This window comes from Oncorhynchus mykiss, chromosome 10 (assembly GCF_013265735.2).
Source record: "Oncorhynchus mykiss isolate Arlee chromosome 10, USDA_OmykA_1.1, whole genome shotgun sequence".
NCBI classification, from domain to species: Eukaryota; Metazoa; Chordata; class Actinopteri; order Salmoniformes; family Salmonidae; genus Oncorhynchus; species Oncorhynchus mykiss.
This window is the reverse complement of record NC_048574.1, coordinates 32,565,890-32,591,590: the sequence shown is the minus strand read 5'-3', so window position 1 is coordinate 32,591,590 and position 25,701 is coordinate 32,565,890. Positions and strand designations below refer to the sequence as shown.

The window sequence follows — 25,701 nt, the reverse complement described above, 5'->3', positions numbered from 1 at the left end:
GTTGAGGAAAGTGAAAGGACTTGGTGGTGCAACTCCAATTACGGTCTCTCTCTCTCTCTCTCTCTCTCTCTCTCTCTCTCTCTCTCTCTCTCTCTCTCTCTCTCTCTCTCTCTCTCTCTCTCTCTCTCTCTCTCTCTCTCTCTCTCTCTCTCTCTCTCTCTCTCTCTCTCTCTCTCTCTCTCTCTCTCTCTCTCTCTCTCTCTCTCTCTCTCTCTCTCTCTCTCTCTCTCTCTCTTTCTTTCTCTCTCGGCTGTGAGTCCTGCTCAGACAAAGCTGAGGTGTTGGTCCTCTGGCACTCCATACTTGCCCTTGTGCTCCTCAAACAGCTGGCTGAGTTCTTCTGTGTAGAGCTGATGGAGGGCGTCAAGCTCCTCCACTGTGGGCTTCTCATTCTTCTCCACTCTGATTGGCCGTCCCACTGTGGAAAGGTCCAAGGGTATGCATGATGACATTACATTCAAATATAGGTTACTGTAGTAGTCACTGGTGTACCACACAGCCCCACAGGCCTTGTGAAACTGCGGTATGCCACTGGCAAACTGACAATGTTACTATCTAGTAACATTCTAGTAAGTCAAATATTTCCAAGGCCAAAGCTGCCCCTCTCTGTCCCTCTCATATCAATATTCCTCATGTTTAATGACAGAGAACCATCTCAGCCAGTTAGTTTACTGATATGAAACTTCTGCCAAAAACAACAATTGCCTTGTAACATAGAAATAGGAGAAAGACAGAGAAATAGGATAAAAAGATTTGGCAGATATTGTGACATAGAATGTTACTCACCCACAGTGTTGATGGGCTTCCTGTAGGGCATGATACCATAGCTGTACTGGAAAATGCCCCGCGCGTGGAAGAGGGGCAGAGAGATACCCATGAAGCTCTGCAGTTTGTCCTGAATCAAGCGGATCCAGGTGCCTCGAGAGTTTTCCACCTGGTCGAACAACTCATTCTCCCCGAAGGAGAAGACCGGCACCAGATGGGCACTAGGGAGGGAATGGGTAGAGGAGAGTAGTGGGGTGACGGAGGGGGAGAGGAGAGGTGAGGTGAGTTGAGACAGAAGTTTTGCCTTCAGTTTTTTACGATCATCTCTATGAGTTTGTAAGGTACAGTATATTTGTAGAGAACAGGCCCAGTTTCCATTTTACTCATGGGTGTGTTGAAGTTTGTCCTAAATGATTCCACTATTGATGTAATGACATGTAAACGCTTGATTTGAACAAGCTTTGTGTATCCCACAAAATAAGACTTGACCTGCTGTAGATGAACTCGCTGTATTACCAGCAAAAATCAGAAATGTTCTGTCCAAAAATTATGCACAAAACTTAATCCATGCTTTTTTTACTTCTAGGTGAAACTATTGCAATGCTCTCCTTTCCGGCTACCCGGATAAAGCACTAAATAAACTTCAGTTAGTGCTAAATACGGCTGCTAGAATTCTGACTAGACCAAAAAATTTGATCATATTACTCCAGTAATAGCCTCCCTACACTTGCAAGGGCTGATTTCAAGGTTTTACTGCTAACCTACAAAGCATTACATGGGCTTGCTCCTACCTATCTTTCCAATTTGGTCCTGCCGTACATACCTACACGTACGCTACGGTCACAAGACGCAGGCCTCCTAATTGTCCCTAGAATTTCTAAGCAAACAGCTGGAGGCCGGGCTTTCTCCTATAGAGCTCAATTTTTATGGAATGATCTGCCTACCCATGTGAGAGACACAGACTCTGTCTCAACCTGTAAGTCTTTACTGAAGACTCATCTCTTCAGTAGGTCCTATGATTGAGTGTAGTCTGGCCCAGGAGTGTGAAGGTGAACGGAAAGGCACTGGAACAACGAACCGCCCTTGCTGTCTCTGCCTGGCCGGTTCCCCTCTCTCCACTGGGATTCTCTGCCTCTAACCCAATTACAGGGGCTGAGTCATTGGCTTTCTGGTGCTCTTCCATGCCGTCCATAGGAGGGGTGCGTCACTTGACTGGGTTGAGTCACTGACGTGGTCTTCCTGTCTGGGTTGGCGCCCCCCCTTGGGTTGTGCCGTGGCGGAGATCTTTGTGGGCTATACTCGGCCTTGTCTCAGGATGGTAAGTTGGTGGTTGAAGATAACCCTCTAGTGGTGTGGGGGCTGTGCTTTGGCAAAGTGGGTGGGGTTATATCCTGCCTGTTTGGCCCTGTCCGGGGGTATAATCGGATGGGGCCACAGTGTCTCCTGACCCCTCCTGTCTCAGCCTCCAATATTTAAGCTGCAGTAGTTTATGTGTCGGGGGGCTAGGGTCGGTCTGTTATATCTGGAGCATTTCTCCTGTCTTATCCGGCGTCCTGTGTGAATTTAAGTATGCTCTCTTTAATTCTCTCTTTCTCTCTTTCTTTCTTTCTCTCTCTCGGAGGACCTGAGCCCTTGGACCATTCCTCAGGACTACCTGGCATGATGACTCCTTGTTGTCCCCAGTCCACCTGGCCGTGCTGCTGCTCCAGTTTCAACTGTTCTGCCTGCGGCTATGGAACCCTGACCTGTTCACTGTGATTACTATTATTTGACCATGCTGGTCATTTATGAACATTTGAACATCTTGACCATGTTAAGCAAAGAACAGAAGCATGGATAAACAATAACATTTTAAAAGCAATTAAGCTTAGAAATGAACGCTTTCTGGAGTTCAGGAAATCCAGGGCAGATTATGTTTTTATTGACTGTAAGAAATTAAGAAATTAGGTTGACAGGATGATAGAGAAGGCCAAGAAAGATTATTTAAATGGTTGAGAACAGGAATAATCCGAGTAAATTATGGAATTGTCTGAAGCTGTTGGGTTACAGTAACAGACTGAAGAACAAAACTTAGCTTGGACATTGGAGGAAAGGTTACATCAGACAAGATCATGGTTGCAGACAGTCTGAATAGCTACGTTACAACTATAGCTAAAATTACAGCAGTTTTACTAGCAGCAAGGGATTCAAGTCGATGCTTTTTCATTTGAAAAAGTGTCTGAGTCAACTGCGTAACTCACATTGTAAATCTGTATATTGAACTAGGCATTTTTCCCAGTGAACTAAAACATGCAAGGGACATTCCTCTATATAATGAAAATAATAACTGTCGGCCTGTCTCAATCCTGTGTATTTTATCGAAGGTCATGGAAAATATTATGTTCGAGCATATTGAGTTATATTTCCTTACATAACCGACTATATGAGCTCCAGTCTGGCTTTAGGAAATCCCATTCCACTGACACTTGCCTACTATATCTAACTGACCCCATCAGGAAGGAAGTAGATGGTGGGCCATTTTGTGCTATGGTTATGTTAGATCTCCAAAAAGCATTTGATACAGTGGATCATGAGTTTCTGTTCATCAAACGAAGAGCCATGAGCTTTAACAACTTAGCCATGAATGGGTTATCTCTTATCTGATAGGAAAAAAACAGATGATGCACTGTATGTGGATGGGACCCGGTCTAAAACCAAAATCTTGAACTTTGGGAACCCTAAGGGAATGTGCTGTGTCCACTTTTATTTCTGTTGTATATAAATTATCTGAAATCTGCCTGTACATGTGACCTTTTCCTCTATGCAGATAATTCTTTATGGTTTCCCATAAAGACAAACATGTGGTTGAGAAAGCCCTCAGTGCTGAACTTCTGAATGTCAGTAAATGACTATATGACAGTAACCTACATGTGTCAAACAGACCACTATTGTCCCTGTGCCCAAGAAAGCGAAGGTAACCTGCCTAAATGATTACCGCCCCGTAGCACTCACATCGGTAGCCATGAAGTGCTTTGAAAGGCTGGTCATGACTCGCGTCAACACCATTATGCCGGAAACCCTAGACCCACTGTAAGGATCGATGCAGTAGATGAGAAGCAGGTACAGAGAGTGAAGGTTTAATAGCTGACAGACATGAAATGGAACAGCATCTGGACAGGAACACATAACAACAATTAATACGGACACAGGGAACACCGCCGAGGAACAGACAGACAGATAGATATACAGGAGTAATCAACAATGTGAAGGAGTCCAGGTGAGTCCAATGAGCCAGCTGCGTGTTTTGATGGTGACAGGTGCGTGTAAAGAAGCGTAACCCTCGAGTGCCAGGGTGTCACGCCCGCTCCCGCTCCCCCTCCCTGGCGCTCCAGGGCGCCGGGCTACCTGTCATTATACGCACCTGTTACCATCATTGCACGCATCTGCGCTCATTGGACTCACCTGGACTCCATCACCTTGTTGTGGGCCCTGCATATATGTCTGCTCCTCTGTGTTGTTCCCTGTAGTAGCATTGTTTGTTGTGTCGTGTTTATGTCCAGACGCTGTTCTTATTCCGTTGCATGTCCGTCTATATTAAATGGTTCCCTCCCTGTATCTGCTTCTCATCTCTTGCGTTGGGCATTACACAGGGAGGGGGAGCGGGAGCCGGCGTGAAACCAACTCCAATTCACATACCACACCAACTGATCCACAGATGACGCAATCTCAATCACACTCCACACTGCCCTTTCCCACCTGGACAAAAGGAGCACCTATGTGAGAATGCTGTTCATTGACTACAGCAAAGCGTTCAACATCATAGTACCCACAAAGCTCATCACTAAACTAAGGACCCTGGGACTAAACACCTCCCTCTGCAACTGGATCCTGGATTTCCTGACAGGCCGCCGCCAGGTGGTAAGGCTAGACAACAACACATCTGCCACGCTGATCCTCAACACAAGAGCCCCTCAGGGGTGTGTGCTTAGTCCCCTCCTGTACTCCCTGTTCACCCACTACTGCGTGGCCAAGCACAACTCCAACACCATAATTAAGTTTGCTGATGACACAACGACAATGATGAAACAGACTAGGGAGGAGGTCAGAGACCTGGCAGCGTGGTGCCAGGCCAACAATGTGAGCAAGACAAAGTAGCTGATCGTTGACTATTGGAAAAGGAGGGCCAAACAGGCCCCCATTAACAACGACTGGGCTGAATGGAGCGGGTCGAGAGTATAAGGACATGAGGCGAGACCCAAATGCAGACACAGGCAGATGATTGAGCTCCGATATTTATTATAACAAAAGGCGTTGGCAAAGGGCAGGTTAGGTACAGGGGAGAGTTCATAAACCAGGTCAGAGTCCAAACAGTACCAGGCGATAGGCAGCCTCAAGGTCAGGACAGGCAGGGTTTCAGTAACCAGGTCCCGAGTCCAGACGGTACAAGACGATAGGCAGGCTTGAGGTCAAGGCAGGAAGAAAGGTCAGAGGGTTTGGTGTCAGGACAGGCAAGGGTCAAAACCAGGAGGGCTAGGAAAAACAGAGACTGGGAAAAATAGGAGCAAGGAGAAAAACGCTGGTTGACTTGGCAAAACAAGACGAACTGGCACAGAGAGACAGGAAACACAGGGATAAATACACTGGGGATAATAAGCGACACCTGGAGGGGGTGGAGACAAGCACAAGGACAGGTGAAACAGATCAGGGCGTGACAGAGAGTTTCAAGTTCCTTGGTGTCCACATCACCAACAAACTATAATGGTCCAAACACACCAAGACAGTTGTGAAGAGGGTATGACAACACCTTTTCCCCCTCAGGAGAATGAAAAGATTGGGATGGGTCCCCAGATCCTCAAAAAGTTCTACAGCTGCATCACTGAGAGCATCCTGATCGGTTCCATCACCGCCTAGTATAGCAACTGTTTGGCATGTGACCATAAGGCACTACAGAGGGTAGTGCGTAAGGCCCAGTACATTACTGGAGCCCAGCTTCCTGACGTCCAGGACCTATATACTATATATGCCTATATAGGTGGTGTCAGAGGAAGGCCCAAAAAATTGTCATAGACTCTTCTCTCTGCTACCCCTAAGCCATAAGACTGCTGAACAATTAATCAAATGGCCACCCAGACTATTTACATTGAACACCCTCCCACCCGCTGCTACTCGCTGTTTATTATCTATCTTTGCATAGTCATTTTACAAATGACCTCGATTGACATGTACCCCCACACATTGACTCGGTACTCCCTGTGTATAGCCTCGTTATTGTCATGCAATTTAGTTGTGTTACTTTTTGATGATTATTTATTATTTTGTAAATATTTTCTTTACTCTATATCTTGAACTGCATTGTTGTTTAAGGGCTTGTAAGTAAGCATCTCACGGTAAGGTCTACCTGTTGTATTTGGTGGATGTGACAAATAAAATGTGATTTATTTGATATGTCACTACACCTTGGAAAAACTGAGTCCCTCTTGTACTGGTCCACTGTGAAACTGAGGAAATCCCCTGTCTTTAAGGTGGTAGTAGGTGACATAGTGGTCACAGCAAAAGACTTAATTATCTTGGATGTGTGCTAGATAACCATCTGACAGAGAGAGCATGGCACAAAAAGTTCTCCAACGTGAACCATAAAATTAGGTTCAAGGTAAGAACCTCCAAATATCTGGATAAGAATGCAATGGTGGCATTGGCAGGGGCTCTTGTTCAGTGCCACTTCAACTATGCATGCTCTTCCTGGTACAGTAGTGCCCCCAAGATAATTACAAATAAACTGCAGACATCTCAGAATAAATTAGTCAGGATTATTCTTAACCTTCCAGCACGTACTCATCTTGACCATTCCCACCTTGAAAACCTCAGATGGCTCAAAGTGGAGGAGAGAGTTTCTCATATGAAGTTGTGTCATGTACATACGATAGTCCACAGTCTGGTCCCCAGGTACCTATGTAACTACTTTAACTTGTTCTGGGATAACCACAACTATTCCACTAGAAGGATGTAATAGTGTTATGGTGAAATAAACATTTTTGTACTCAGCCGCCCCCCCCCCCCCTTACAAAAGGACCACAATGGAAATGGTGATATTTTATGTTGAGGCGTCACCGGCTGGAGCGCCCTCATATATGTATTTTAAAAATGGTCTAATAAATTAAATCAATCAAGGTGTCACTTCACTTGTCCCTCTGTATGTCATACAGTGCTTGCATGCTCCCAATTGAAATTCCCAAAGGGATTACAAATGGCACTATTTCAGTAAGCCATCCACAAGTACACACTGTGAACAGTAATATCAAACTATGATGAAGTGATTGACACAGTTGAAGTCACTTGTGTAACCATGAGAGTAGTTAGAAGATTTCATCGGAGACACAGGCAGTAAAATGTCCTCCGCCACCTCTGGCCCTGGTCTTACCCATTTTCCATTGCCAGTTTGATGAAGCCCTTCTTATTGGCTAAGAGAATGGTGAAGGCGCCAGGGCGTGCGTCAAGGGCCTCGGGGGCTCCTCCTACTGCTATAACAACGGCATTCCCACCTCCCTGTCGACGTAACAGATAGCTGGCACTCTCCTTGTCCGAGGGAATCAGACCTGGGACACACAGTAGACACTGAGATCAGGTGTAGTTAACAGTGGGGGGGAAGTTTGGTACACTATTCTTCACTGTCGAACAATGATCAAACATGTTAATTTGTATCATGATGGTTGTCCCTAATCAATCTATCAGTAAATCAATTCATCAGATGTATTTATGTTGCTATCTTGTCTTTACAGCAACATCTGTCACAAAGTGTTTCACAGTAACCCTGCCTTGACCTTGACCTCTAACCCCAACCCCACTAACCTGCCATCATGATGTAGTCTCTGAAGAAGGGGGCTCTGAACCAGAGAGGTAGCATCAGCAGAAAGCTGTCCAGGCCAGGGAACAGTTTCCTGAAGCCTGTAGCATACGTGCAGAAGTTAGTGAAGGCTCCAGCCACCAGGATCCCATGGGGATGGAAACCAAGGATGTAGTTCTGCCTGGGGTCCAAGTCCACTGTCTTCACCAGCTGCAATACAACACAGAGCGGAGTCACTTCTAAGGACTTCAATAGTCAAAATAGTTATGCACAACTGCACAACACAGTACACAGGATGCATCAAATGTGTTTCTAAATCTCAATATTTATCAGAGACTTTCAAAACATTTGAAAGTTGAATTGAAAACCATACTCTCATGGAAGTCTATGAATTGACTCTCTGTTGTTTTTCTGCCTCCACAGCGGCTGTCAGAAGAGACTACCCTGCCTCTAACCAGTATTGACCAGTGTTGTCTGTCTCTGTGCACAGGCAGAGATAAACAGGATGGAGGATCATGCCAGAGGTCACAGGATGGGGTCAAAAGTTCTTGTTAGCTACCCTGCTGAAAAAAAAGCATAGACCAGCATAAATTTCAAGCTAGTCCATGCTGTTCAATCGCTGGTCAGTGCTGGTCTGATGCTGGTCAAGCTTGTCCGACCAGCATGGTCTAGCTGGTCTAGCTGACCAATGAACAAGGTGGATTCAGGTCTATGCTGTTTGAGACACGGGGGACTCTGCATTGACTTGGACTTGAGAATATCAGATGCTTTTAGAGCATCTCTGATGGTATAAATACATTTGATTTGACTTCAGTCTGTGGCAATTTTTTTTAGTCTCAGTCCACCCAATTTAAAAGTGCACATTGTGACGACCCTCCCACTCTGTGTGCTGAATTCTTTCCCTCTGCTCTTGTTTTCCTTAATACGATGTCGGTGGGCGGTGCTGGAAGGGTCGTCAGCGAAATGGGACACACCTGGTCTCGGGTGTGTCCCAGGGATAAATACATCTTTCCCCCATACGTTGAGGAGACACTCTCTACGTAGACACTGTTTTTTTGTGGCATTTTGGAGCTTCTTTATGTTCATTTGTTTTGGCACCTCAACACCCCTCATCATCACCATCTATGTACACATCCACTCTCTTACACTGACTACACACACCATTGTTACTTGTGTTGGTTACTTTATTTAATAAATATATTTTTGCTATTTCTTTATCTCCGCGTTGTCTTCCTCTTTGTTACGACCCAGTTCGTAACAACATTCACGTCTAGAACATTTGTTCTAACAGCATGTAAGATAAACATGCACAATTAATTACAAAGTCTGTATTAATAGGCTACCCCTACACTCTAAATGCTGGGTTTGTATCTTGACCCTACTACTGGGTTGCAGGTATTGGGTCATGTAGTTGTGTTGTTGATGCTAGTTTCTAGAGATATTACACACAGCGGGTCAGATCAGAAGACTGCAGGCGTGGCTTTCAGTTATTTATGGCCACCTGTGAGTAAATGTTATTCCAGTTCATCTGTTCTGTTTTATTAAGGTTGAAGACACTGACAGTTTTGTTGCATTAATGAGTTTTACACAAGTGTATGAGTTCCTTAATTAAGAGACTATGAAAATCCCAACATTGGGATAGTTACAGCATTGTTACAATATGTAAATACTGTTACATTATATTAGAATATGTTATGTGCAAAAATATTTCAGGAATATTTATGGTGTACGAACTTAACACGAATCATATTTACTAGCCAAAAATAACTATCTGAAAACCACGCCACTAATATCAGATGGTCACCAACATCAGTGTTCAAAACAACATGCGATGGTCACCAGAAAAAAAAACGCATTAGTCGCCAGCATATGCTGGTCTATGTCGTTTTTTTTCAGCAGAGTAATCGTCCTGGGCATGTTATGCTCATGATCAGCATCGCTCAGTCATGTCAAAACAAAGCTGCCAACAGTTTGTATCGACCTCAGTGTTTGAGATTAGCAGTTCAAGGTCAATCAGCTCCAAGAATCAAGTCCCCGCCTACTAGCTTGGGCTACACTAACCTCTCACTAGCAAAACAAGGGCAGTGCTTCGTGCTAAGTAAACACTAAGCACTTGGCATGGTGGGATTTATTGACTTTATGGATTGAGATGATTCATTCAAGGATGAATCCTAGAGATTTCTGTCTTTCAATGACAAACTCATTTTAAGTAGATCAAATAGGTATGTTGTAGCTTTTGCCAAATAATGACATTAACATACACTATATATAGACAGAAGTATGTGGACACCCCTTCAAATTAGTGGATTCGGCTATTTCAGGCACACCCGTTGCTGACAGGTGTATAAAATTGAGTACACAGCCATGCAATCTCCATAGACAAACATTAGTAGTACAATGGCCTTACCGAAGAGCTCAGTGACTTTTTTTTGTCATAGGATGCCAGCTTTCCAACAAGTCAGTTTGTCAGATTTCTGCCCTACTGGAGCTTCCCTGGTCAACTGTGAGTGCTATTATTGTTAAGTGGAAACGTCTAAAAATAACAACGGCTCAGCCACGAAGTGGTAGGCCACATAAGCTCACAGAACGTGAGGCCACACAATGCCCCCGTGCACAAAGTGAGGTCAATACAGAAATGGTTTGTCGAGATCGTTGTGGAAGAACTTGACTGGCCTGTGCAGAGCCTTGACCTCAACCCTGTCGAAACCTTTGGGATGAATTGGAACACTGACTGCGAGCCAGGCCTAATCACCCAACATCAGTGCCCAACCTCACTAATGCTCTTGTGGCTGAAAGGAAGCAAGTCCCCGGAGCAACATCCCAACATCAAGTGGAAAGCCTTCCCAGAAGAGTGGAGGCTGTTATAGCAGCAAAGGGGGGACCAACTCCATATTAATGCCCATGATTTTGGAATGAGATGTTCAACGAGAAGGTGTCCATATACTTTTGGTCATGTAGTGTATATTGCTAGGAATATGAGAGTAGGGTGAATCCCCTAGCAGGTCTCAAACCCAGGCCACCAGCGCCAATGATGAACACCCTTACCACTGTCCCAATAAGGGATATCTCTCTTTTTTTAAATTAAAAATATATATTTCACCTTTATTTAACCAGGTAGACTAGTTGAGAACTGTGACCTGACCAAGATAAAGCAAAGCTGTGCGACACAAACAACAACACAGAGTTACACATGGAATAAACAAACATACAGTCCATAACACAATAGTAAAAGTATATATACAGTGTGTGCAAATGAGCTAAGATAAGGGAGGTAAGGCAATAAATAGGCCATAGTGGTGAAATAATGACAATTTAGCAATTAAACACTGGAGTGATAGATGTGCAGAAGATAAATGTGCAAGTAGAGATACTGGGGTGCAAAGGAGCAAAAATAAATAAATAACAGTATGGGGATGAGGTTGGATGGGCTATTTACAGATGGGCTATGAACAGGACAGGTGCAGTCATGTGTGAGCTGCTCTGACAGATATGAGTCTCCAGCTTCAGTGATTTTTGCCATTTGTTCCAGTCATTGGCAGCAGAGAACTAGAAGGAAAGGCGGCCAAAGGAGGATTTGGCTTTGGGGGTGACCAGTGAAATATACCTGCTGGAGCGTGTGCTACGGGTGGGTGCTGCTATGGTGACCAGTGAGCTGAGATAAAGCGGGTCACATCCGCCTACATCCGCCTACAGTATTCGGCCTTCCACATCTGCGGTGAAAGGGGGCCAAGCTACATTGGTGTTTGTCAGAAAATCGGTCTTCTCATGAAAAACTCGGTAGCGTCCGAACGGTTTGGCCCACAGGGGAAAGGGAAGACTCTATGGTGACTATGGTGTTACGAACACTATGGTGTTCTCCGTTTTTTTCTTCAACTACCACAAGTGTCACGGGACTCATCTGAAGGTAACCCATACAAATTAATAGAAGTAAGGAGGTAGTTTTGTTCAAACAAAAATAAGGGGTTATGAAATATGTGTCCAAACATGTTTTTATATTTCCTGAACTTTCTTATCTATCTATATCATAGATAGAGTACATACACTTCAAAAACATATTCCTTATGATTTACCTTAGGACTTCAATTTATTAATGTGTTATTCAATGCTTTTCTATGGGCTGTAGTAGTAAAGGCCAAATTACACAGAAAAATAGGGGTCCTAAAAGTCAAAAAGCAACTCGATCAAGTTCAAGTCCGGGCTCTGACTGGGCCACTCAAGGACATTCAGAGACTTGTCCCGAAGCCTATCCTGCGTTGTCTTGGCTGTGTGCTGAGGGTCATTGTCCTGTTGGAAGGGGAACCTTCACCCCAGTCTGAGGTCCTGAGCGCTCTGGAGCAGGTTTTCATCAAGGTGCTCTCTGTACTTTGCTCTGTTCATCTTTCCCTCGATCCTGATTAGTCTCCCAGTCCCTGCCGTTGAAAAACATCCCCACAGAATGATACTGCCACCACCATGCTTCACAGTAGGGTTGGTGCTAGGTTTCCTCCAGACGTGACACTTGGCATTCAGGCCAAAGAGTTCAACCTTGGTTTCATCAGACTATACAGGCCTGATTGGTGGAGTGCTGCAGAGATGGTTGTCATCATTTGGGGTTTTGTGATTTTAAACAACCCGTTTGTCCTGCTCTCGTTTCCTGTAGTCCTCTGTCTGATCATGAGATATTGCACTTTCCAAAAACAGATGACAGAATACGTCAAGCTCTAAGACTACTGTACTGTTTGTTTTTAGGGAATGGAGCTTTGTCAGATGTTGTACTCGTGGTCAACACAGATGCCTGTATGATTGAGAATGGAGCTCTAGTCGTGGATTGACATAGTGAGAGAACACTGGCCAATTGTTTAGTGGCCTGTCATTATTTTGGTCCCTGCTTACAGCAGCCTTTCTATTCAGGATTAATTATTGGCTCCTGTTTCTCCATGTTAACAAACAAACGAGTTTCCTTCTTATGCCTGTTTATACACTGAACCCATTTTTCACATTTTCCCATCAGGCTTGACATGCACAGGCTTGGCATATTTATGTTGTTGCATTTTGGCTTAGAGTTCAGTTCAAACGCGACTAACATGTATACATTCTACAAATGTAAAGTCATGAGAGGAGTCAGTGTCTAGTTAGTGTTGATTTCTGCAGAGAGCAGAACAGGTTTTCAAATCAGGTGGTTGGCTCACAGTCGGAGGCAGTGACGCTGTCATTAGGGACGGTGGTGGAGAACAAGACCTCAGTGTAACCGATGACACCCTCTGAAGGACACTGCTCTGTTCAGACTAACATTGACTCTTTATTCCAGCCTTAATAATGCATGAAGTCAAATGTTCGATCGGCACATTCCAGGAGATAATACAGGGGAAATGACATTCAAATGTGTTTGTTTAAGGAAGTCCTCTTTGTTGGGAACTTGTAATCTAGATGTGTTCAATGTACTGTATCTTTCCTTGAGAAATGAAGGAAAGTCCATATGACCTAATTATGTAAATTCCCCATTTGTGCATGTGGCATTCAGAACTAATTTATGTTTTGCTTGAATGAGACATTACTCTCTCTAATAAAACGCATCTGCCTCAATAAAGCTCTGTCTGTATACTCAATACACACAGAACACTTTACATACAGTAGAACGTGTTGACTGTGTTCCCTAATCAATTGGTTTTGATGTTTAATCTTATCAGTATACTGTATGGAACAATCAGGGACATTTACCCTAACTCAAAGGAGCAGAGTCTTGAGGTGGGGCCTCTACCTTGGGAAAACTTTGGACACACTGGAGAAGTGGCATTAAGGACACACTCTGTGCTAAGTACAAAAGATAAGCATGCTATCAAAGAAGATATCAGACTGATGTAGCGTCTGTTTCCAACTCACACTCTCAAACACATAGATCCCCTGAACGCAGCTCCCTCTCCAAATCCCAATCAGCTGAATTCTGATCACCTGTTCACACACCTGTATGTCATTATCACACACTATTTAAGTTCTTTGCACCCCATCGTTGTGAGGTATTGTTTGTTTTGTGACACACTTTTAGTAAAAGCGCTGCATTGCTGTAATTTAATCCTCCTGTGTATGATAGGTTTTGCCTATTCCCTGCCTGTACTTTAGCCTATTTCCTGTTATCAACTTATTGCCTGATCTCCCGGATGACGTTACTAGCCTTTCCCTGCCTGTACTGTTGCCTTTCTGGATCCCCTGTGTATGACCTTCTGCCTGCCCTTGGACCCAGCTACCTGCCTCCTCCTGTGGCCCTTTACAAATAAACACCTGCTTCGCCCTGCGCTTGAAACCAGCTCTCTGTCTCCCATCGTGTTCATTACAACTGATTGATAAAACCAAATACAGTATCATTCATAAGTCTTTTTACCTGCTGTATCACTGTTTGTTTCTATAATAACTTTTCTGAACTACATTTGCTGTACTAGTTCATGCAATGGTAAAAGCAGAGAACTATAATTAATAGAAGTGACAAAATGTTGACATCAAAATTAAGCAGAGCCCGTTCAGAAAGGAAACCCGAGTGCCTCGCCTCAGGTGAGATGGCATCAATTAGAGACGAGTAACAATCACGCCTAACTTTTTTGGCGGTCTATTTAAACTGATCGGGTCTGCGCACTCATCCTGCTGCTGCTTGCTGCTACTATGCACTGGCTTTTTCCACATTGACGCTGCTACCTTATTAACTAGCCAATTCACGCTATGCTGCTGCTTTCTGATATATTTTTTGCGATCTAGCTGTGTTGGGACCTCGCCCACGTCGTTCAATATGCTCATGTTGCAATGTTTGGCTGCTGCTGGGATGTTATTCACAGTGAGGATCAGCATGTTGTTGCGTTACTGTTGTCAGTCAATTGCCGGCTACAAACTAGTTAGGCTACTCCTACTTGGCTATCATATAGTCTACTTGTTTGTTCACAATACCAGCTTTCAGGCAGAGTTGGTGCGCTCTGTGAACACATTGATGGAGCATAATCCCACCACCATACAATGAGCAAGTAACCTATGCAGGGGTAGAATACAGGCATAGCCACTTTAAGGTGGGGGCAAATAAAATTGGGGCGTGGGTTGGGTTGGGATTTGCAAATGTTTTTTGTTTTTTTTTGTCAATGGTGGCCAGATGCTGGCTGGCATCCCTTGCCTTCAATGCTATGGGTGGCAACAATGTCAACCTCGTTTGTACCAGACAGCATCAGATAGAGATAGATGGCCTACATGTAGAGAGACCGAGAGAAGCCGGTTCACTTGCTCAGATGCTTTCTCCTGTGAGATACATTCAGCCTCTTGCAAATTGAAGGAAAATTATGAAATACAGAGACAAAAGCTACATTTTATGTTTTTACATTTCTGGGGGGGTCATTTTTAGGGGAAGCCTGGTTGCCTTGGCATCCATGAATATATGCCACTGGCAGGAGATGGTGCTTATCACGGTGATTATTTAAGTCTCTATGCTTAGTTTAGTGCAGCATCAGTATGGATAGTAACTATCACTGCATGTTGCGCATCTCATGAGACTGCTGCAATCAATGCACACATCAGTGATGGCCTACATTTTATGAGTCATTCCAGTCACATAGGTTAATGTGACGTGCGCCAGCAGTCACACCTCAAATGTTGTACAAATTATCTGGGTATGGTTAGTGTCTTTGGAACCCTTACACAGTATAAGCTAGAACACATTCAATTTAACTGGACAGTGCGCTCCTCGTATTGCTACACTTTTGCTGCTCTTGTACTCTTGTGAAATTATAAATCTGCTGGCTTATTTTGTGTATAGCCTGCTGTTGCATGAGTCACACTATTAGCATACATTTTAAGGTATCATTTCAGTCAACTCATTTATGCTTAATTCTTATTGCAGCAGTAGGTTTCGGGCTCTGATTTATTAACCATGTTCTAATGATGTGTCATGCCTTTTACCCAGGCGGTCCTCCTTGTCGGTTCATCTTGCGTTCTAGTAGTATTATTCTAGTGACTGTTCTTATTCTATAATAGACTATTGTGGAAGCAGGTAGCCTAGTGGTTAGAGAGTTGGACTAGTAACCGAAAGATCGAATCCCAGAGCTGACAAGGTAAAAATCTGTTGTTCTGCCAGTTCAAGGCAGTTAACCCACTGTTCCTAGGCCATCATTGAAAATAATAATTTGTTCCTAACTGACTTGCCTAGATAAATAATAAATAATTGTGTTGTGTGCTATTGTAGAGATCACTTCATTCAAGTAAAATCAAATAAAAATGTTATTGGTCACATACTGTACATGTGTTTAGCAGATGTTAATGCGAGTGTAGCGAAATGCTTGTCATTCTAGTTCCGACAGTGCTGTAATATCAAACAATTTCACAACAAATACCCAATACACACAAATCTAAGTAATGGAATTAAGAATATAAATGTATGAGCAATGTCAGAGAGGCATAGACTAGGATACAGTAGATAGTATATAATACAGTATATACATATGAGATGAGTAATGCTAGATATGTTAATATTATTAAAGGCAGTGGCTCAGGTGGTTGTTGTCCTTGATGTGCTTTGTTTTGTTGACGTTGAGTGAGACGTTTTCCTGTCACCATACTCCCAGACCCCTCACCTCCTCCCTTTAGGCTGTCTCATCGTTGTTGGTAATCAAGCCTACTACTGTTGTGTCGTCTGCAAACTTGATGTTTGAGTTGGAGGTGTGCATGGCCACGCAGTCATGGGTGAACAGGGAGTACAGGAGGGGGCTGAGCACGCACCCTTGTGGGGCTCCTGTGTTGAGGATCAGTGCAGTGGAGATGTTGTTTCCTACCTTCACCACCTGGGGGCAGCCCGTCAGGAAGTTCAGGACCCAATTGCACAGTGCGGGATTCAGACCCAGGGCCACGAGCTTAATGATGAGCTTGGAGGGTACTATGATGTTGAATGCTGCGCTATAGTTAATGAACAGCATTCTTACATGGGTATTCTTCTTGTTCAGATGGGATAGGGCAGTGTGATGGCGATTGCATCGTCTGTGGACCTATTGGGGCGGCATGCAAATTGAGGTGGGTCTAGAGTGTCCGGTAAGGTGGAGGTGATATGATCCTTGACTAGACTCAAAGCAATTCATGATGACAGAAGTGAGTGCTATGGGGCGATAGTCATTTAGTTCAGTTACCTTTGCATTCTTGGGTACGGGAACAATGGTGGCCATCTTGAAGCATGTGGGGACAGCAGAGTGGGATAGGGAGAGATTGAATATGACCGTAAACACACCACGTCTGACTCTGAGGACGTGGCTAGGGATGCCGTCTAGGCTAGCAGCCTTGTGAAGGTTAACACTTTTTACAGTCTTATTCACGTTTGCCATAGAGAAGGAGAGCCCGCAGTCCTTGGTAGCTGGCCGCGTTGGTAGTACTGTGTTATCCTCAAAGCGGGGGAAGAACGTATTTAGCTTGCCCGGAAGCAAGACTTCGGTGCATGCGTCATGGCTGGTTTTCCTTTTGTAGTCCGTGATTGTCTGTAGTCCCTACCACATACGTCTCATGAGCCATTGAATTGCGACTCCACTTTGTCTCTATACTGACGTTTTGCCTGTTTGATTGCCTTGCGGAGGGAATTTTTGTTTGTATTCTGCCATATTCCCAGTCACCTTGCCATGGTTAAATGCAGTGGTTCGCGCTTTCAGTTTTGAGCGAATGCTGCCATCCACGGTTTCTGGTTAGGGTCATGTATTAGTACTGTTATTACTGAATCTTCTGCTTGCATTTTGTTATCTTCAAGTTACATCGAACACTACTCGGTCTTTCCATCGCTAAGCATATATTCACAGAAGTACAGCCTCATTTTAAATGGATACTACTGCCTAACCATAACTTGAAATCTGAGGAAGAAGAGTTATCACCTTGGACCTTAGTGGGGAATCTGACGCTGTGCGATGACTAATCAAGCCTTGATATAGTTGCAGCCGTGTTGGATGGGTGTTGATACTAGCATTACCTAGCATGCGGTGGGCTTGCTATACACTCACTTGGCGATCCGTGTTGGTGATCAAGCCTTCATTGCCTCTCAGGGGAATGTCTGTTAGTTCTTATTTCAGACACTCTTATATGCAACCTTATTCTAGTTATCTATGGGGTCTATTCTCTCTTCATCATATTATTCATTCTTCTCTCATGGCTCACCATTATATACTGTTAGACATTAGCCTTTAGCTCAGGTAGACAATATTGTTGGTCCAGGTTGATTATCAGGTCACTCTCACTGTGCACGCTGCAGATGCATCAGCTACAGCTGAGCAATTTCAGTAGTACATTAGGCTATTTAGGTAGCTACGAAACAACCTGTACCAACGTTTAGTTGCAGTTTTGTGGGTTTGTTAGTAATGCATATGTTTTATGCTATGTCATGGCTAAGCTGTGCACTCTGCAGCAGTCTACTGTATGCTCTTCTCTCTGTACAATGTCTTCTGTAATATAACCATGTATGCCTTTGCTATTCCAATTTCGGTCTGGCAAATGCAGCTTTATCATGCTCTGTTAGCAGTGATTCAGTTCATTTTGGGCATCAGGACCCTTCAGCATGCAGTCTGCTCAAGGATCCATGTCTGCCTACACTTCAGGGCCTATGGAGAAGGAATGAACATGCATATCAAAGAGTATCTCTCCTCTTTCAGTAGCACATGTTTGAGTTCACGTTAAGGCAACAGTGTTGGGTTACATTACTCTGGCTTTATGGGCTCTTCAGTCTGAAATGCACTAAATGTTCCTCTGCTTTATTTTTGCATGATCTCTTAAGTTCTGTTTGCAATGTGGACTCTCACATGTTAAATGTACTGTCATACACCCTGAGGTGAAAGAATTGGCATGGAACTGAAGTCTTCATCGCCAGATCTAACACGGCTTTGTCCTCTTTCATGTTATGTTGCCTGCATGCTGAGCACGGGCAGCACCTGGCGAACCTCTTGTTCAACATTGATGCTGGCAACCAATGACAAGATACTGGAACTCATCACGGCTCTGGTTCTTTCGTCAGTGTTGAGGGCAAGCTCTGAGCTCTGGGCATCGAAGTCTGCATCGGCGGTGCTACTGCTTCTCAATGCATCCCGGCTTCACTCTGATCCGCCGCTGTTACGTTTGATTGATTCTGAGATTGTGGAACCTACATGAGTTCCTCCAGTATTGCTACAGTTGAAGTCGGAAGTTTACGTACACTTAGGTTGGTGTCATTAAAACTTGTTTTTCAACCACTCCACAAATTTCTTATTAACAGATTATAGTTTGGCAAGTTGGTTAGGACGTTACTTTGTGCATGAAACAAGTAATTTTTCCTACAATTGTTTACAGACAGATTACTTCACATACAGTGAATTATATCACAATTTCAGTGGGTCAGAAGTTTACATGCACTAAGTTGACTGTGCCTTTAAACAGCTTGGAAAATGTAAAAAAAATGTAATGGCTTTAGAAGCTTCTGATAGGCTAATTGACATCAATTGAGTCAATTGGTGGTGTGCCTGTGGCTGCATTTCAAGGCCTACAATCAAACTCAGTGCCTCTTTGCTTGACATCATGGGAAAATCAAAAATAAATCAGCCAAGACTTCAGAAAATAAATTGTAGACCTCCACAAGTCTGGATCATACTTAGGAGCAATTTCTAAATGCCTGAAGGTACCACGTTCATCTGTACAAACAATCGTACACAAGTATTAAAAACCATGGGATCACGCAGCCTTCATACCGCTCAGGAAGGAGACAAGTTCTGTCTCCTAGAGATGAACGTACTTTGGTGCGTAAAAGTGCAATAGAACAACAGCAAAGGACCCTGTGAAGATGCTGGAGGAAACAGGTACAAAAGTATCCATATCCACAGTAAAACGAGTCCTATATCAACATAACCTGAAAGGCCACTCAGCAAGGAAGAAGCCACTGCTCCAAAACCGCCATAAAAAAGCCAGACTACAGTTTGCAACTGCACATGGGGACAAAGATCGTACTTTTTAGAGAAATGTCCTCTTGTCTGATGAAACAAAAATAGAACTGTTTGGCCATAATGACCATTGTTATGTTTGGAGGAAAAAGGGGGATGCTTGCAAGCTGAAGAACACCATACCAACCGTGAAGCACGTGGGTGGCAGCATCATGTTGTGGGGGTTCTTTGCTGCAGGAGGGACCTTTGCACTTCACAAAACAGATGGCATCATGAGGTAGGAAAATTATGTGGATATATTGAAGCAACATCAAGACATCAGTTAAAGCTTGGTTGCAAATGGTTCTTCCAAATGGACAATGACCCCAAGCATACTTCCAAAGTTGTGGCAAAATGGCTTAAAGACAACAAAGTCAAGGTATTGGAGTGGCCATCACAAATCCCTGATCTAAATCCAATATAAAATGTGTGGGCAGAACTGAAAAAGCGTGTGCGAGCAAGGAGGCCTACAAACCTGGCTCCATTACACCAGCTCTGTCAGGAGGAATGGGCCAACATTCACTCAGCTTATTGTGGGAAGCTTGTGGAAGGCTACCTGAAATGTTTGGCCCAAGTTAAACAATTTAAAGGCAACGCTACCAAGTACTAAATGAGAGTATGTAAACTTCTGACCCACTGGGAATGTGATGAAAGAAATAAAAGCTGAAATTAATCATTCTCTCTTCTAGTATTCTGACATTTCACATTCTTAAAATAAAGTGTTGATCCTAACTGACCTAAGACAGGGATTTTTTTCTAGGATTAAATGTCAAGATGTACTTAAATGTATTTGGCTAAAGTGTATGTAAACTTCCTAATTCAACTGCATATGATCATGATTGGCAGCCCAAGTGGTCCAGTAGCTACGTTGCATTGGTAGAATATCCTCATACACTAAAATGACAGCTCTTTATGCCTCAATGGGCTTCAAAAAGAGCAGTCTTCATGCAATGACAAAAGATTACCTAACAACCTCACTCACAAAAATAATAGCTTCACGTTAAGTTAAGTAAAGGGTGTTTCGGCTCCTACAATGATTTTATTAGCGGATTTCTGTGGTTTTTACTGTTGGGGAATAGACTTCGTATTAATTTATTTTTAATCATTGCATGATCTCGGATTTAATTATGGTCACTCCACTCATATGTTTACAGTGTTGGTAAAGCATTCTTAAACTGATAGGATGGGTAAAGTTACTGCTGTTTCATTGCCCGAACTAACGCTGCTTTCTGTCCTCCCTTCCATGTTACGCTACCTGCAATGGCGACCTCTGACCACGCCGGGCGATCCATTATTCCTCACCGACCGTGGCAAACCAATGACGAGATACTGGTTTTCATCACGGTTCCATCTCCTTAGCCCACAGCGTTGACAATATCTTGAGCCGTACACAGCTCATTCATTTCGCATCGGCGCTCCTTAATCGGCATCTCTATCTGTCCCTGCATACACACTGAAGATCACGGGGGTCAGTCCTCTGCTTCCTACGAACGCTATATTAGATTAAACGCCAATAAGATTTTGGATGCCCAAAAGTGATGAGTTAATCTGCCAGTTCCATGCCTTTTATACTATAGTTTGGTATGACTGGGTTCAGCCCATGGTCAATAGCATTGCTTTGGCACACAGTATCGTAATAAAGTTCAGTGCATAACTACAGATGGTTGGCTGGGTGCATATTGCTTAGGTTGCTTGTTAGATGGTAGATATTTAATGTAGGCCAACAGATGACCAGGCTACTTGTATTGATCAGTGAGTGCACCTGGTGATGCATCTTTAGGGCAGCTGGGTTCACACTGTTACATTGGCAAGATAGGCAGATGAAGCTCGCCTCAAGTGAGGGTACCCAGCGTTATGTGTGGCATTAACTGAGCAACGTATGACTTCTATCCCTCATGACATGGTTAACATTCTCACCTGGTATTCGTTCTTTCGCTGGTAGATGCACTTTAGCTGGTCTATTTGATCATATCTAAACGGCACTCTGCCGTAGCTACACATAGTCGGATGGTGTGAGGTTCTGCTGTTTTGGGGGATTGTGTAGTTTACAGTGCTCACTGACTGTAGGCTATTTAATATTGACTCTTTGCTTGGGCAGTGAGCAATCCTGAAGGAGCAGAGCCTTTACATTTTTTTATTTATTTAACCTTTATTTAACTAGGCAAGTCAGTTAAGAACAAATTATTATTTACATAGCGCCAAGACTTGCATTATTCATTGCTTAATAAATGGTTAAACATACAGTACCAGTCAAAAGTTTGGACAGACCTACTTATTCCATGGTTTCTTTATTTTTACCATTTTCTACTTTGTAGAATAATAGTGAAGACATCAAAACTATGAAATAACACATATGGAATAATTTAGTAACTAAAAAAAGTGTTAAACAAATCAAAGTATATTTAATATTTGAGATTCTTCAAAGTAACCACCCTTTGCCTTGACAGCTTTGCACATTCTTGGCAGTATCTCAACCAGCTGCATGAGGTAGTCACCTGGAATGTATTTAAATTAACAGGTGTGCCCTGTTAAAAGTTAATTTGTGAAATGTCTTTCCTTAACGCATTTGACCCAATCAGTTGTGTTGTGACAAGGTTGGATGGTATACAGAGGATAGACCTATTTGGTCAAATAGTCCATATTATGGCAAGAACAGCTCAAATAGGCAAAGAGAAACGACAGTCCATCATTACTTTAAGACATGAAGGTCAGTCAATACGTAACATTTCAAGAACTTTTAAAATTTCTTCAAGAGCAGTCGCAAAAACCATCAAGCACTATGATGAAACTGGTTCTTATGAAGACTGCCACAGGAAAGGAAGACCCAGAGTTACCTCTGCTGCAGAGGATAAGTTCATTAGAGTTAACTGCACCTCAGATTGCAGCCCAAATAAATGCTTCACAGAGTTCAAGTAACAGACACATCTCAACATCAACTGTTCAGAGGAGAATGAGTAAATCAGGTCTTCATGGTTGAATTGCTGCAAAGAAACCATTACTAAAGGACACCAATAATAAGAAGAGACTTTAAATACGAGCAATCTGTCCTTTGGTCTGATGAGTCCAAATTTGAGATTTTTGGTTACAACCGCTGTGTCTTTGTGATGCAGGGTATGTAAACGGATGATCCCCGCTTGTGTGGTTCCAAGCATGAAGCATTGAGAAGGATGGGGGTGCTCTGCTGGTGACACTGTCTGTGATTTATTTTGAATTCAAGGCACACCTGACCAGCATGCATTCTGCAGCGATATGCCATCCCATCTGGTTTGCGCTTAGTGGGACTATCATTTGTCAACAGGACAATGATCCAAAACACACCTCCAGGCTGTGTAAGGACTATTTGACCAAGGAGAGTGATGAAGTGCTGCATCAGATGACCTGGCCTCCACAATCACCCGACCTCAACCCAATTGAGATGGTTTGGGATGAGTTGAACAGCAGAGTGAAGGAAAAGCAGCCAACAAGTGCTCAGCATATTTGGAAACTCTTTCAAAACAGATGGAAAAGCATTCCTCATGAAGCTGGTTGAGAGAATGCCAAGAGTGTACAAAGCTGCCATCAAGGCAAAGGGTGTCTACTTTAAAGAATCTCAAATATAAAATATATTTTGAATTGTTTAACACTTTTTTGGTTACTACATGATTCCATGTGTTATTTCATAGTTCTGATGTCTTCACTATTATTCATCAATGTAGAAAATAGTAAAAATAAAGAAAACCCCTTGAATGAGTAGGTGTGTCCAAACTTTTGACTGGTACTGTATTTCTATGTCTTTTCTATCTGAAATTAAGCAGAGCCAGTTCAGAAAAGAAACCCGAGTGCCCCGCATCAGCTGAGATGGCATAAATTAGAGGCTTATATCAATCACACCTACCTTAATTGTCAGTCTATTTAAGCTGACCGGATCTGCTCACTCATCCTGCTACCGCTTGCTGCTACTATGCACTGGCTGTTTCCACCCCAGCATCCACCTGTTAGGTTCTGTGTTCCTGCTGGGGGGATGGTACAGTTTACTGCGCTCACTGCCTGTAGGCTGGCTATTTTATATTGACACTTTGCTTGGGCAGTGAGCTACCCTGAACGAGCAGAGCCTATATCGGCAAGACTTGCATTATTCATTGTTTAATAAATGGTTAAACATATTTCCACATAGTTCATTTCAGAAAGAAAGCACCATCTGAGGAATGTTTTATCAATGGCAGCAAATGTCGTTCTGTGTTTACAATGAACGTTTACATTGGTATGTCTCACTAAGGCTGGCCTTGGAGAGCCAAACGCATCACTGAATTTACATAAACAATGCATTTATGATTATCTATGGCTGATTTCTAGGTCATCTGAAATTAACAATTGATTACAATGACCAATAGAATCTTTTAAAAAAATAAACACTACCTTTCACGTAAAATGAATAAATACATCGGTCTAGCTATACCCTTAGAATAACAATTATGGATTTAACAATGTCAAAGATAATTCATGATAATTCATGTGACCCTATTGAGACTTTCAATTAGACAAACTATAGATAACAAAGATCTGCATAGCAATTGAAAGGAAAAATACACATCTGAGCCATTTTGTTGTTGATGTTCACATGCTTATCAGTACAGACCAAAGTGTACATTCTGACCAAGGGCAAGAGCGTGGACCCATCTCAGCAGAAGGATTTTGCAGGCTCACAGGCCTCCAAGCTCCATAGAATAGAATCAAAGATTTGTATATCCTTTTAAACAGGATTTCTTACTGCACTATCCAATAACACAGCATATAGGCGTTGGTATGACTTTGAGAGACTAAGTTCTTAGGATAAGATTAATGATGATCAAATTCCAACAAATACCAACTCACATTTCTTAGCTGAACTTGAATGTCTCTACACACAATCCATATATCACCACTAGATGGTGACATCAACCAGCAACAGCTGTAGATAGGGCCTATCCATCCCTGGACTGGGCACTGCTTTTTTATTGAAGCCAAAAAAAAACATAGTCACAAACACTCACAAAAGAGTGCAGTAAACACAGTGAAGTCATCCCACCTTTACAGGGAAGTAGTCCCTCATGTAGTCCCAGACACGTAGATTGGAGAGGAAGTGAACCCTGTTGCCCCCCTTGGATGGTGTTTCCCAGTCGATGAACCACCAGCAGGCGTACAACACGCTGACCAGCCAGAACCGAGTGAACATCAACACAAAGAACAGCACGATGCAGCTTGGAGCTGGAGGAAGACAACCAATACACACAGACAGACAGACACACACACACACACACACACACACACACACAGACAGGCGTGATGGGCACTGCACTATTAGGTTGCATCTCTTAACCTGCTGACATACTGAGCAGGAGAGGGACAGGGATAGAGAGATAGAAAAGGGTAGAGAGAGATCTAAGCAAACCCGAGAAGTGTACTACAACTCAAGCCATGAGTTTTTCCTGACCACGTGACGTGACCTGAACAGATTGACCAATAACTAGGACCCAGAGTTTTTCCTTGTCAGGTCATGTGGTCATAAAAAACAAATACCAGGAAGTGTGTTTCCTCTTGTCCACTAGGTACCACTGATGCACAGTATTCAATCCATCTCAAAAATAATAAAAAAAAGTATTGAAGGTCTCATGGACAAATCTATTGCAACACACATGGAGTCTCTCCACTGTCCAACACATGTTATGTAAGAGTTACTTAAGAGTTGGATATGGGAGTTTCTTCTGTGTGCATGTATTTGTGTAAGCAGCGTTCCTTGCTCTGTTTCAGGCACAACTCCATGGGCACATGGAAGTCAGCCAGCAGTGGAAACTCTCAAAGAATTCCATTTCAACTTCTCCACACTGAGCAACCCATTAAGCAAACAGAACTGGACACAAGGCACAAGGCACTTAACACTTGTTAAGAAATTAGGAAGAAAGGCTAGCTAACAAAGCTGCACAGCACACACAGACAGCCCAGGACAGAGCAGAACAGTGGCAGACTCACCCAGGCCCAGAAAGGAGAAGACCCACTGTAGCACCGAGGCCGTCTGCAGTCTTCTGCTTAGGGGCAGGTCGGTAGGGGCAAACTGGATATTCATGGTGGGGACTGAAGAGCCTGGCAGTGCAGGTAGACAGGAGGCTTATGTCTGGGACACCCGGGAGAGGAGAAGAGTGAGTGAAGTGGGTCCAAAGTCTGCCTTTCTCCCTCTCTATCCACAGTCAA

The 25,701-nt window shown here is 43.3% G+C and overlaps 1 protein-coding gene across 2 annotated transcripts; it reads right to left on the bottom strand.

Annotated features, from left to right (window-relative positions):
• Positions 1-224: 224 nt before the first annotated feature.
• LOC110533662 (2-acylglycerol O-acyltransferase 2-A) lies at positions 225-25,701 on the bottom strand. Of its 2 annotated transcripts, XM_036990079.1 has the most exons (6): positions 25,483-25,701; positions 24,542-24,720; positions 7,591-7,795; positions 7,163-7,337; positions 787-986; positions 225-418 (listed from the first exon to the last, which is right to left on the bottom strand). In XM_036990079.1, exons 1-6 carry the CDS (start codon positions 25,574-25,576, stop codon positions 264-266), a joined length of 1,008 nt encoding a protein of 335 aa, XP_036845974.1. In that variant the 5' UTR covers positions 25,577-25,701; the 3' UTR covers positions 225-263. The 2 variants fall into 2 exon arrangements, with proteins under 2 accessions (XP_036845974.1, XP_036845975.1); XM_036990080.1 differs by lacking the exons at positions 24,542-24,720; positions 25,483-25,701 and adding an exon at positions 7,959-8,714.